The 14,499-nt window shown below is 44.4% G+C and overlaps 1 protein-coding gene across 1 annotated transcript in view; it reads right to left on the reverse strand.

The window, feature by feature from the left end:
* The window catches only part of spmip2 (sperm microtubule inner protein 2), a 68,394-nt gene that overhangs the window by 23,662 nt on the left and 30,233 nt on the right, over positions 1–14,499 (reverse strand). The window contains exons 3-4 of the mRNA XM_086010642.1: positions 2,041–2,099; positions 241–400 (exon numbers count right to left, since the gene is read on the reverse strand). Of these exons, the coding sequence (XP_085866768.1) occupies positions 241–400; positions 2,041–2,099 (219 nt within the window). The remainder of the gene's footprint in view (positions 1–240; positions 401–2,040; positions 2,100–14,499) is intronic.

Raw genomic sequence — 14,499 nt, forward strand, 5'->3', positions numbered from 1 at the left:
GGTCAGTGAATGACAGGCAAATCCTGTTACTATTTTAATCATAAGCAGGGCCACTGATTTATGATGACTAAATAAGTCAAATTCCATTTTTATTACAAAATGTTCTTGGATTTTTGTCACTGCATTGGGGATCAAGTTCCATCCATTTTTCCATCAAAGCCATAAATCAGTGGATTTGATTATAGCAGCATAAGCACAATCAAGCAAATTGACATATATTAGTAATAATCAAATATGTACCTGAATTCCATAAAGTATGTCTGATTCAGACTTACAAATTGGGCTTACTGCAATCCTGTTACGCCATACACACACTCTGGGCGCTGTAATTTTTTTCAGGGGCCATGCCAGAAAAGCTCTGCCATCTCTTTGCTGATCAAGAACAGCTGGAGATGGTTGCCTAACAATTTAGAGAACAAGTTAATACGTTTCAGCAGCTGATTTAAAAAACATTAGATCATCTAGTCTCAAACTAGGCAGTATTCACCAAAATTGTAGCATGACTGTAACATTGAACACTAGATAATTAGCAGTTATCGCTTTATTCTATGGGATATTATCTACAAGTTGCATTAAACAGTGGGGTTTTGATTAAACACATTTGTGGTGTGACAGAAATGTGTGTACAATTTTTAAAATAATATTATTGACATATATAGATTAAACTATGCCTACAGAGGATAACTGAAGGGATAGAATAGCTTAGTCACAGAAATTCAGGTTGCTCTCGTAGGTTCTGAAGATGTCCATTTTATTCTTTCCATATATGCAGTGCCCCATCTGATGCATATACAGGTGGCTAATTTTAATTGTTTTGGGGTTTTTTTTGCACGTGAACAATGACCATTAGTTGAACTAAAATGTTAGCTTACTGAGTTTTCAGATGTGCTATACATTGGGAAGGTGATCATCAAGGAAAGGATAGGATTTCTATCCATTATGCTTTTTCAACATAAAGATATTACATTTTCTAAATAAAAGCGGGGAGTGCTTTGAACAAATTTAGCAGACAGTTATTTGGACATACAAAATCTGTGAACTCAACCAATTACTGGTTTGACAAGCCATGCAGAGAACGTATCCCTCTTCTCTGCAAAGTTAAGTCAAATGCAATTCAGGTGTGCATGATGAAATTTGTGGGACAACAGTTTTGGTCCTCATTATCCAAGCTGTTCTTTGGACTCGAGTGCATCTGCCAGCAGACATTATTACAGGAATTTAGCGTGTATTTTCGAATGGTGTAACTCTGGTGTATCTGACTTGTGTTCTAAATTAGGGTCCCCATGTCATAACTGCACCACTTTTGCATCAAAAAAAGACTGGAATTTTGAGTCCAATGTGTTATGGATGTAACTAGGAGAATTCACACTTAGGCCTGGTTCTCACAAGTAATTAGGACAGCATCCATAATACGAGAACAGTGGAACCTCTGGATGAGTGACCGCAATGGGGGAGAAATTGGAAACTGGTGCGAAGTGAAGTCTGGAATGCACACCTGAAGACGTCGGCCAAAGGCCAATTTGTCAACTGGCACATTTCAAGCGTGAGAGATCACACATGGAGCTCTAACTTTTTGCCAAAAACATGGGCGTAATGTGAGAGGTGTATTGCCAGACTGGGGGTAAGCACCAAAAGCAGATAATCAACACATTCCTCCTATGCATTCAACCTCCAAATAGAAATTCATTTTACCAAAGTATATTACAGAAACAAAGGTGAACCTCTCTAATTCTCAAGTGTTCCATCAAAACCAGATTAGCTTGTAGAAGCGTATAGATTATTTCATGTAGTTGCCTTAACATATGCCTACCAGTGATGAATATATTTGGCCCTGTCGATATAAAATGACAGAAATCCTCAGAAATCAATAAAATTATACTTCTCCCTAGAGAAGAAGCATCTGCTGGTGGATAGAACTCAGACCCTGTAATCATGAGAATAATGAAACTCAAATCATTTTGGTAAAATCTGTGGGTGTAGTTTTAAAATTGCCTTATCCAAGTGTCTACTCATTTTTATGTTGTGTCCAAAAATACATACCATGGATTTTGGTACCGATGAGTCACTTTATCTTCAGCACGCTGTCGGAATTCTGCTCGCTAAAAATGAAAAGTATGAAGAAAATTGGTGAAGGATGAGCTAATACTGGCTATATTTCAAACTTACTTTATAGCTACCTCTCAAAGATGAGACAGCTTGGCGAGTCTGAGAATATTTCCATTAGGTCAGAAACAAAAGAGACATTTGTAATATTTGATGGAATTCACATTTGAATTCCCATAGTACTATTTAACAAATATCTTTGCAGAGAACACGCATTACCTATATCGGCTCAATAGTATTGTTACTTGAATGAACAATGCCACATAATCCTCAACGATATAAAAGAAGATTCATACATGTTTTCAAAGTCAGTCTTTCATTGTTCCTGAGTTGTATGCTTTAAACTGTTAGATGCAGGCTTGTAACAGTGATTCTGTGTTGAATCCTCTTCTCAGTGGCATCAGTGCAATCAAACATGAGAAAGCTAGGTAAATCAGTCAACCAACAAATAAACAGAATCCTGTTTTATTATTTTAGCTTAATTGCCTTTAGAAGCATAGAAACACTTGCATTTATATAGCGCCTTTCATGACCACCAGACGTCCCAAAGTGGTTTACAGCCAATTAAGTACTTTTTGGAGTGTAGTCACTGTTGTAATGTGGGAAACGTGGCAGCCAATGTGCGCACAGCAAGCTCCCACAAACAGCAATGTGATAATGACCAGATTATCTATTTTTAGTGATGTTGATTGAGGGATAAATATTGGCCAGGACACCGGGGATAACTCCCCTGCTCTTCTTCGAAATAGTGCCATGGGATCTTTTACGTCCACCTGAGAGAGCAGACGGGGCCTCGGTTTAGCGTCTCATCTGAAGGACATGTAGAATATGTCACCGAGTTCAGTGTTTGCATCTTACTGATAAACAAAAACATAATGGGATCATTTGTCTGTAACCACTTGAAACAAACCTCAGAATATGGGGATTTGTTGATTTCAATTCAAAGTTTTAATTTCATAATTTGAAAGTGACACAATACACCATGTAACCTTGCAATAAAAATTGAAATGGGAATCATGTTAATCTGTTTTCAATCTACCAGGATGTCAGCACTGTTCATCAATATCCTCATATTTCCTTCAAATCTGCCATCACCCCTCTCCTCAAAAAAAAACAACCCTTGCCCCTCTGTCCTTGCAAACTACCATCCCATCTCCAACCTCCCTTTCCTCTCCAAAGTCCTTGAACGTGTTGTCGTCGTCCAAATCCGTGCTGATCTTTCCCGCAACTCCATGTTTGAATCCCTCCAATCAGGTTTCCGCCCCACCACAGTACTAAAACGGCTCTTATCAAAGTCACTAATGACATCCTATGTGACTGTGACAAAGGTAAACTATCCCTCCTCATCCTTCTCGTCCGGTCTGCAGCCTTTGACACTGTTAACCACACCATCCTGCTCCAACGCCTCTCCACCATTGTCTAGCTGGGTGGGACTGCCCTCGCCTGGTTCCATTCTTATCTATCCAGTCATAGCCAGAGAATCACCTGCAATGGCTTACCTTCCCGCTCCCGCACCGTTACCTCTGGTGGCCCCCAAGGATCTATCCTTGGCCCCCTCCTATTTCTCATCTATGCCCCTCGGCAACATTATCATTAAACACAGCGTCAGTTTCCACATGTACACTGATGACACCCAGCTCTACCTTAACAACACCTTCTTGGCCCATCCACTGTCTCTAAATTGTCAGACTGCTTGTCCGACATCCAGTACTGGATGAGCAGAAATTTCCTCCAACTAAATATCGGAAAGACCGAAGCCATTGTCTTCAATGCCCACCACAAATTCTATTCCCTCATCACTGGCTCCATCCCTCTTCCTGGCAACTGTCTGAGGCTGAACTAGACTGTTCACAACCTTGTTGTCATATTTGACCCCAAGATGAGCTGCCAACCACATATCGGTGCCATCTCTGTAAATTTGCCCGAGTCTGTCCCTGCCTCAGTTTTTCTGCTGCTGAAACCCTCATTCATGCCTTTGTTACCTCTAGACATGACTATTGCAACACACTCCTGGCCAGCAACATTCCCTCTAAGCTGCGCACTCAAAAAAAATAGGGGGAACATTGCTGGACAGTTTCCCACCTTGCACCCTTCGTAAACTTGAGGTCATCCAAACTCGTGTCCTAACTTGCACCAGGTCTCGTTCACCCATCTCCCCTGTGCTCGCTGGCCTACATTGGTTCCCAGTTAAGCAATGCCTCGATCTTAAAATTCTCATCCTTGTTTTCAAATCCTTCCATCGCCCCTCCCTATCTCTGTAATGTCCTCCAGCCCTACAACCCTCCAAGATATTTGCGCTCCTCTAATTCTGGTCTCTTGAGCATCCCCGATTATAATCGCTCCATTGGTGGCTGTGCCTTCAGCTGCCAAGGCCCTAAGCTCTGGAATTCCCTCCCTAAACCTCTCTGCCTCTCTATCCTCCTTTAAGACATTCCTTAAAACCTATCTCTTTGACCAAGTCTGCCCTAATATCTCCTTATGTGACTCGGTGTCAAATTTTGTTTGGTAACCCTCCTGTGAAGCGCCCTGGGACCAATGTTCCCTCTAATTTTTTTTCCCTGCGCTGGCCCTTTAAATTTGCTGTGCAGCCACGCATGCGCCTTATCTTTTCCAGCAGAACAGCTGTGGAGCAGAATGCACAGGACCTTGCGATAGGTGCGTGGCCGCAACACATCTTAGGAGGAACATTGCTTGAGACGTATTACTATGTTACAGGCAAATGCAATTTGTTGTTGTTGTTTTCAGTGCCTGTCAAATAAATTTCCCTTGTCTCTTCGTACTTGGGATAATTAGCATTTTTTCATGGTGATTAATTATTTTAGCCTTGCTAGGATTTACATCTCATTTAAATTAATGTTGTTAATTCTACTTGTGTTATCACTGTTCAAAGAGCATATGCTGTTCATGACATCCATGGTGAATAATTAGAAGAATTCATCATTTAGTTGATTAACAATCTTGTGTTCATCCATGGTTTCATCCCCATTTGCACCTTTTAGGATTCTCTGCTCTTCTCTGATTATCTTTTTACTGTTCTAGTACTGAATGAATTTCTTCCTGTTATGTTTTGTGTGCAGATATGCTTTTTTTGGATTGCCCCCTTTGACCACCCTTTTAACGTGGTCCACATCCTCCTACATATATCCGAGTGGACCACTTCACCCGCTCCAAGAGGTCATTCTTCTTCCTTATTTAATTTCTGATTAATTTGTTAATCTACTTAGAATCATAGAATGATACAGCACAGAAGGAGGCCATTCGGCCCATCATGCCTGTGCCGGCTCTTTGAAAGAGCTCTCCAATTAGTCCCACTTCCTTGCTCTTTCCCGATAGTCCTGCAATTTTTTTCCCTTTTCAAGTATTTATCCAATTCCCTTTTGAAAGTTATTATTGAATCTGCTTCCACCACCCTTTCAGGCAGTGCATTCCAGATAAATGCGTAAAATAAATTCTCCTCCTCTCCCCTCTGGTTCTTTTGCAAATTAACTTAAATTTGTGTCCTCTGGTTATTGACCCTCCTGCCAGTGGAAACAGATTCTCACTATGTACTCTATCAAAACCCCTCAAAATCTTGATAACCCCTATTAAATCTCTCCTTAACCTTCTCTGCTCTAAAGAGAACAATCCCAGGGGTCGATTTTCCCACTGGAGGCGAGATGGAGGCGGGTTTCAGTTTGGGTGGGTTTGAAACTCGCCTCCACTGATAGGTTTCAAAATTTCGCGATTTTCTCATGATTGTCCACTTGATTTCAGAGGTGTGGGATGCCTTGCTCAATTAGTGTTTTGGGACTGAAACTCGCCTCTGTTGACAGCACTTTTCCAGTCTGATTTTATGGCTTCTTGCTCCCTTGGCTCATTCCACAGCATTTCTGCTTCTCCTGCACCACCTCCAACATCTTTTGAGATACCTATGTCCAATTCCAAGGCAAGGGCCTACCCAAGGCTCTCAGATGAGGCGCTGCAAATGTTGTTTGAGGGGGTGAGAGCTAGCATGGAGGTCCTCTTCCACTCATCTCAGAGGAAGAGGCCTGCCAAAGAAACCAAGGCTGTGAGGGTACAGCTGGCAAGGGATATAACCTCCAGATCTGTGTGCAGATTGGGAGACTGTTTCTGTGTATTGATGAAATGCCATTCCTGTTGGAAAGCATTAAAATGATTTGAAGCCAAAATGTTGGTGTTATGCCATCTGTTGTTTCACCTTAGGAAGCTCCACATTGCGGGCAACGCCACACTTGCGTTGTCTGGTTGGTGGCCTGAGTGAAAGGAGGCCAGAGAGTCATGTCCATTGTCAATGAAGTCCTAGGATGGAGCCAAGGACATGTGCCAACTTGGGCAACCTATAAAATCTGACCATGATAAGTTCATCCCTTGCGTCTCTGGCAGCCATGTGCTCACGTGCTGCCACTGCCGCTGGTTGATACACCGGCGCTCTGACCTCCTCCTGCTCCTCCTTCTCATCTGAGGAGGGCTGGAACTGAGCCGCTTGCTCATCAGGAAGCTGCAAGCCACGACGCTGTGCGATGTTTTGCAGTGTACAGCAGACCACGACCATTCTGGAGACCCTGTAATAATAATTCAACTTTATTGTCATTGCACAAGTACATGAACAACGAAATGTGATCTTGCAAGCTCCCATGACTGGGAGAAGCAAAGCCGCTGCGTCGGTGCGCGCCGCCATTCCATTTCCACCATTCCTCCTGTCCGACAATCTTCAGCCCAACGCCCGGGCCTGCTCACCAGCTGCTCCTCCTTCCGTGACCTTCTCACCAACCGCCCCTTCTCGGGGCTCCTTCCGTGACCTTCTGCACCTGGTCTTCCCTGATGGTCACCCCTCCAGGTACTAACCAGGCCTGGCTCTGCTTAGCTTCCAAGCCTTGCCAGTGACCCTGTCCCTAGGGCTCCACCCGATCGGTCAAGGCAATGGAAGCGCATCTTCAGCAATCCAATGGTCTGCTCTATGATGGACCTGGTCGTAGTGTGGCTGGCATTGTAGCGCTCTTCAGCCTCATTAGCTGGCCTCCTGATCGGCGTCATTAGCCACTTCTTCAGGGGATAGCCTTTGTCACCAAGGAGCCATCCATTAAGTTGGTTTGGTGGATTGAAAAGCGGAGGAACATTAAAGTGCCGCAGGATGAAAGAGTCATGGCAACTTCCACAGAACTTGGCGCAAACATGCAAGAACTCCTTCTTGTGGTTACACACCAGCTGTACGTTGAGGGAGTGGAAGCCCTTTCGGTTGACAAAGATAGCTGGGTTGTGATGGGGTGCCCTAAGGGCCACATGTGTGCAGTTTATGATGACCTGCACCATTGGCATGCCTGCCATATTTGCGAATCCAACCAAACGGACGGTTATACTTGCTTGATCCCTTGTGAACTGGATGTAATTGTTGGGCTTAGCAAAAAGGGCATCGGTAACCTGGGTGATGCAACTGTGGGCGGCCGACTGGGAGATGCCGCTGATGTCTGCTGATGATCCCTGGAAGGAGCCTGAGGCAAAAAAGTTGAGTGCGGTGGTGACTTTGACAGCCACTGGTAGGGGGTGTCTGTTAAGTCTGTGTGTTCTAGTTGTAATTACTAACACAAACTACAAGATTAAAGTTCAACAGGTCTTTACTGGTTGGAGGTCAGGACTAATACTAAATACAATATTACTACACAGCGCTTATATACCGGTGGTCACCACCGGTATTACGTATACAGCAGCCAGAGAAAGTAGTACATCTCTTAAGGTGGAACAGGCTTAAGTTCTCTTAAGGTGGAACAGGTTACATACACCACAATCCTCCCTTTTTAGCTTAACAGTCATATCCCCATTTAACATAACATAATAACATATATAACTTCAGGTATAAACAGTTCAAAGGTTCAGTCTCTCAGGAGGCCTTCTGATTTGGTTTGGATAATGCCTTTCAGTGGTCTCTGATTCCTGTTGCTGAGGTGACTCCTCTAGTTGGTCTCCCATGCATTGGGTGTTATCATCATCAGTTACATTCCCTGCCGAGGTAGATGCTTCAGGTTCATTAACGTCTTCCACAGTTGTCTCTGTCGCAACCATGGGCTCGACCCTTGCTCTCGATTCTACCAGTTGATCCGCATGACGCCTTATCACATTGTTACCAATATCTACTGTGTACATCAGAGGTCCTTGTCTGGCCCGAATTGTTCCGGACTGCCATTTTTCGTTTCCATAGCCCCTTGCCAACACTGGTTGTCCTACTTCGAAACTTCGAGTGGGCTTGTTATTAATATGCCGGAACTGTTTGTTTTCCACTTCCCTCCGCACATTTGGTTTTAACAAGTCCAACCTGGACCACAACCTCCTGTTATAAAACATCATGGCATAAAAAGGGAAATTAGAGAAGCGTGCGATAAGAGCACAGCTGTCATCATGGGTGACTTTAATTTACATATTGATTGGACTACCCAAACTAGTAAAAATTCTGAGGAGGAGGAATTCCTGGAATGTTTTCGGGACGGTTATCTGGACCAATATGTCGAGGAGCCGACTCGAGATCAGGCCATTTTAGACTGGGTATTGTGCAATGAGAAGGGACTTATCAGCAATCTTCTTGTACGAGGCCCCTTGGGTCAGAGCGATCATAATATGATCGAGCTCTCAGTCGAGATGGAGAGTGAGGAAATTGAATCAGAGACTAAGGTCCAGAACTTAAATAAAGGGAATTACGAGGGTATGAGACGGGAATTGGGTAAGATTGATTGGGTGGTGTTTCTGGGGGGATTGACAGTGGATAGACAATGGCAAGCATTCAAAGATAGAATGGAAGAATTCCAGAACATGTTTATACCGGTTTGGCACAAAAATAAACCTAAAAAGGTGACTCAACCGTGGATAACGAGGGAAATTAGGGACAGCATAAAATCAAAAAAAAGGGCATATCAACTGGCAAAAAAAAGCACCAGACCGGAAGATTGGGGGCAGTACAAGATACAGCAAAAGAGGACAAAGGGATTAATCAGGAAGGGGAAAATAGAATACGAAAGTAAACTTGCAGCAAACATAAAGACAGACTGCAAAAGCTTTTATCGGTATATCAGGAGGAAAAGACTGGTAAAATCCCAAGTCGGTCCCTTGCAGTCCGATTCGGGAGAATATATAATGGAGAATAAGGAAATGGCAGACCAATTAAACTCATACTTTGGTTCTGTATTCACAAAGGAGGACACAAATAACCTCCCAGGAATATCGGCAAACATAGGGACTAATGAGAGGGAGGAGCTGACAGAAATTAGTATCTCTAGGGATATGGTGCTGGGTAAGTTGAGGGGACTGAAGGCCGACAAATCCCCGGGGCCTGATAAACTACATCCTAGGGTACTTAAGGAGGTGGCCCTGGAGATAGCAGATGCTCTAAGGATCATCTTCCGGAACTCCATTGACTCGGGAACAGTACCCGTGGATTGGAGGGTAGCTAATGTTACCCCAATATTTAAAAAGGGGGGTAGAGAGAAAGCAGGGAATTATAGACCAGTAAGCCTTACATCGGTTGTGGGCAGAATGCTAGAGTCCATTATTAAGGATAAAATAGCGGAGCACTTGACAAATGGGGAAAGGATCGGACAGAGTCAACATGGATTTACAAAGGGTAAATCGTGTTTGACTAATCTGCTGGAATTTTTTGAGGAAGTAACTGGTAAAATAGATGGGGGAGAGCCAGTGGATGTGGTGTACCTTGACTTCCAGAAAGCCTTCGATAAGGTTCCACACAAAAGATTATCATGCAAAATTAAGGCTCATGGGATTGGGGGCAAAGTATTAACGTGGATAGAGAACTGGCTGGCGGATAGAAAACAGAGAGTTGGAATAAACGGCTCGTTTTCGGAGTGGCAGGCAGTGACCAGCGGGGTGCCGCAAGGATCTGTCCTGGGACCCCAGCTGTTCACAATATATATAAATGATCTGGATCAGGGAATTGGATGCAATATTTCCAAATTCGCTGACGACACTAAACTAGGAGGAGGGGTGGGCTCTGATGAGGATGTCAGGAGGCTACAGTGCGATTTGGACAGGTTGGGGGAATGGGCGGATACGTGGCAGATGCACTATAATGTGGATAAATGCGAGGTTATCCACTTTGGGGGTAAAAACAGGAGGGTAGATTATTATCTAAATGGCAATAGATTGGGAGATGGGGAAGTGCAGAGGGACCTGGGTGTTCTTGTGCACCAGTCACTGAAGGAGAGCATGCAGGTGCAACAGGCGATTAAGAAGGCAAATGGTATGTTGGCCTTCATATCAAGGGGGTTCGAGTATAGGAATAGGGATACCTTACTACAGCTGTACAAGGTGCTGGTGAGACCGCATCTGGAGTATTGTGTACAGTTTTGGTCGCCCCATCTGCGGAAGGATGTTCTTGCCATGGAAAGAGTGCAACGGCGATTCACCAGGCTGATACCTGGAATGGCGGGAATGACCTACGAAGAGAGATTAAATAGTTTGGGCTTGTACTCAATGGAGTTTAGAAGATTGAGAGGGGATCTCATCGAAACATATAAAATTATGGCAGGCCTGGACAGGCTGAATTCAGAGAGAATGTTTCCAATGGCCGGGGAGCACAGAACCAGGGGCCACAGTCTAAAAATAGCGGGCAAATCATTTAAAACAGAGATGAGGAAGAATTTCTTCACTCAAAGAGTGGTGAGCCTGTGGAATTCCCTGCCACAGAGGGCTGCGAAGGCTAATTCAATAAATATTTTCAAGAGAGAATTGGATATATTTCTGAAGGCTAAGGGGATTAAGGGTTACGGAGAAAAGGCGGGGACGGGGTACTGAACTGGTAAGATCAGCTATGATCTCAGACGAAGATCAGCCATGATCTCATTGAATGGCGGAGCAGGCTCGAAGGGCCGAATGGCCTACTCCTGTTCCTATCTCTATGTTTCTATGTTTCTATGACTTTGGTTAGTCACTGCATGAGCGGCGTTTCGATACGCCATTAGAAAATTGTTCACCTTGTGCTGTAGCGGAATCTGATCATCGTTCATGGCCTTTATTGCCTTTTTGAATATTTGGACAAATCTCTCGGCCAACCCGTTTGTCGCCGGATGATATGGGGCAGAGGTATAATGTTTCACCCCATTCTTCTTTAAGAATTTTTGGAATTCTTCCGACACGAACTGTGGTCCGTTGTCCGAACTGATCTGTTCTGGCAATCCGTTCCTTGCGAATATTGTTCTTAACACCGCAATTGTCTTTTCTGAAGTAGTGGTATTCATCTTGATCACTTCTGGCCATTTGGAATGTGCGTCCACCGCAATTAGGAACATGGAGTCCATGAATGGACCAGCAAAGTCAATATGTACGCGTTGCCATGGGGCTGAAGGCCATTCCCATGGGTGTAGTGGTGCGATCGGAGGTGCATTTTGCACTTTTTGGCACCCAGCACAGCTTTTCGTCAACTCCTCTATCTGTTGGTCAATACCCGGCCACCATACATAAGCCCTAGCAAGACTTTTCATCTTAACTCCCCCCAGATGACCTTCATGCAGTTCTTTTAGAACTCTTTCCCTTAACTTGGGAGGAATAATCACTCTTGTCCCGTACATCAAAGTACCATGGCAGACGGACAGCTGGTCTCGCCTTGCCGAGAATGCCGGTAACAGAGGATCACCACGTGTTGGCCATCCTTTCACTGTCACCTCGTAGACTCTGGACAGTGTCGGGTCGTTCCTGGTTTCTCTTTCAATACTTGCATTGGTGACTGGTAAACACTCGATGATGGTCGAATGAAATAACTCAACAGGGTCAACTTTCGTCGTTTCTTCTTCTTCAGGTAGTGGCAGGCGCGACAGCCCATCAGCATTGCCATGCTGCTTCGTACTTTTGAATTCTATTTGATATTGATGTGCCCCTAGGAAAAGGGACCATCTCTGGAGACGCTGTGCTGTCATCACTGAAACACCCTTCTTAGGGTTAAAAATGGATACCAACGGCTGATGGTCTGTCAGAAGTGTGAATTTTTGGCCCTGCAGGTAATGATTAAACTTCTTCACTCCCCATACAAGGCTGAGAGCCTCCCTATCGATCTGTGCATAGTTGCGCTCAGCGGAGGTCAATGATCTGGATGCAAACGCGACTGGCCTTTCCGTGCCATTTGGCAACTTGTGTGAGAGTACTGCCCCAATACCATATGGAGAAGCATCACAAGCCAACCGAATAGGCAGTGTCGGGTTGAAGTGAGCCAACACTTCCTCTGAGGTGATCAATTCTTTGCTTTTGCGAAATGCCTTCTTACAGTTTTCACTCCATTCCCATGGTACCCCCTTCTGTAAAAGAGCGTTTAGCGGGTGCAGTACCGTGGATAGATTTGGTAGAAATTTATGGTAATAGTTAATCAATCCTAGAAACGACCTCAACTGAGAGACATTATCCGGAGCGGGAGCCTTTACAACTGACTCTATCTTGTCAGGAGACTTATGAAGCCCCTCCCGGTCAATGACATGACCACAGTACGAGATCCGCTTCTGGAAGAACTCACATTTCTGCCGATTAACTCTAAGTCCATACTCTTTCAGTCTGTTGAGCACCAGCTCCAAGTTTGCGAGGTGTTCTTCATCACCATCACCTGTAATCAGAATATTGTCCAGGTAACATTGTGTGCCTGGAATTCCCTGTAATACCTGCTCCATGGCCCTCTGCCAAATTGCTGGAGCCGATGCCACTCCAAAAACCAGCCTATTGTACCGGTACAAACCTCGATGCGTGTTGATCGTGAGGTATTGGCGTGACTCTTCTTCAACCTCCATCTGCAAGTACGCCTGCGCCAGGTCTATCTTGGTGAAGTGTTTCCCGCCAGACAACGAAGCAAAAATATCCTCAATCCGCGGAAGCGGATACTGCACCGTGTGAAGCACCAGATTAACGGCGATTTTGAAATCTCCACAGATGCGAACCTTCCCTGGTTCTCCTGGCTTGTTGCTCGAAGGACGTTTCATAACGGGAACAATGGGCGTAGCCCACTCACTCCAATCTACCTTAGACAGTACACCTGAATGTTCTAGCGCTTCCAGTTCCGCTTCTACAGTAGGTCATATTGCATAGGGTACCGGTCTGGCTTTAAAAATTTTTGGGTGTGCATGTTCATCAATCTTGATGTTTGCCGTAATTCCTCTCAGTGTTCCCAGTCCCTGCTGGAACACCTCTTTAGCATCATCCAATATTTTGGACAATCGTTTAGGTTTGACATCTGTTTCCCCGGAATCTACCGTTAGTGCCTTCAAGGAGTGCCAGTCCATATTCATTTTCCTAATCCACTCCCGTCCCAGTAGTGGTGGACCTCCTTCAGGTAGCACATATAAGTCCATTACTTGGCTTTCTTCGCCCTTGTGGACCACTTTTACCTCTATCTTTCCGATGGGGTACACTCTTTGCCCCGTGTATGTTTTCAATATAATCTCCGTATCCCGTAGGGGAATATGTTGGAATAACCTTTTGTAATCTTTCTTATTCATGACCGTCAATGCCGATCCAGTGTCCAATTCCATCTTTACTTGGACTCCTGCTATCTGAAGGGTGACCCAAATTGTCTGGAGATCTGCATCCTTACCAACGTTGTGTACTCTTAAGCTACCCAGTTCATTACTGCTAGCGTCTGAATCTGACTTCTGTTCGGTCAAACTGTTCTTTGTCACCTTGTGTACCTTTATGTATTTTCCTTGCGGTGACTTTTTGTTGCTGGTCTTCTTTCCTGACCAGCATACTTTAGCTATGTGGCCAAGCCTGCCACACGTTCTGCATTCTTGGTTTTTAAACCAACACTGGTTCTGATCGTGCGTTGTCTTTCCACAACGATAACATTTTACAGTACTCAAACCCAATTTATTTGTACTGAGTTCCGGTGACCGTAGCTGCATTACTGCCGTGCCTCTCGCTGCGGCTTCGTGTGCTGCTGCCATAGTGACCGCTTTCTCAAGCGTCAGCTCATTCTCCTCGAGCAGTCGCTTTTGTGTATCTTCTTTTAATAAACCACACAAAAATTTATCTCGTAGCGCCTCTGTCAGTCTCGTTCCAAACTGACAGTACTTTGCTAGCTTACGCAATTCCATTAAATATTCAGCATTGCTTTCATCCTTCAGCTGCCTTCTGCTGTAAAATTTAAATCGTTCCGCTAGCATCAGCGGCGTGGGGTTTAGATGATTTTTCAGGACAGTAACAATCTCCTCGAACGTCTTATCCGCCGGTTCATCTGGTGATAAAAGGTATTTCAATTGCCCGTATGTCTTCGCACCCATTAAGTTTAATAATGTTAGTGCTTTCTCTTCATCTGGAATTTTATTTGCTTTACAATAATTTTGTATGCGTTCTACATACATGGCCCAATCTTCGATGTCGCTATCAAAGGTATTAATGTTCCCATGTTTAGGCATCGTTGCAATT

This window comes from Somniosus microcephalus, chromosome 2 (genome assembly GCF_052327205.1).
Source record: "Somniosus microcephalus isolate GS21.2 chromosome 2, FLI_Smic_1.0, whole genome shotgun sequence".
Classification (NCBI taxonomy): Eukaryota; Metazoa; Chordata; class Chondrichthyes; order Squaliformes; family Somniosidae; genus Somniosus; species Somniosus microcephalus.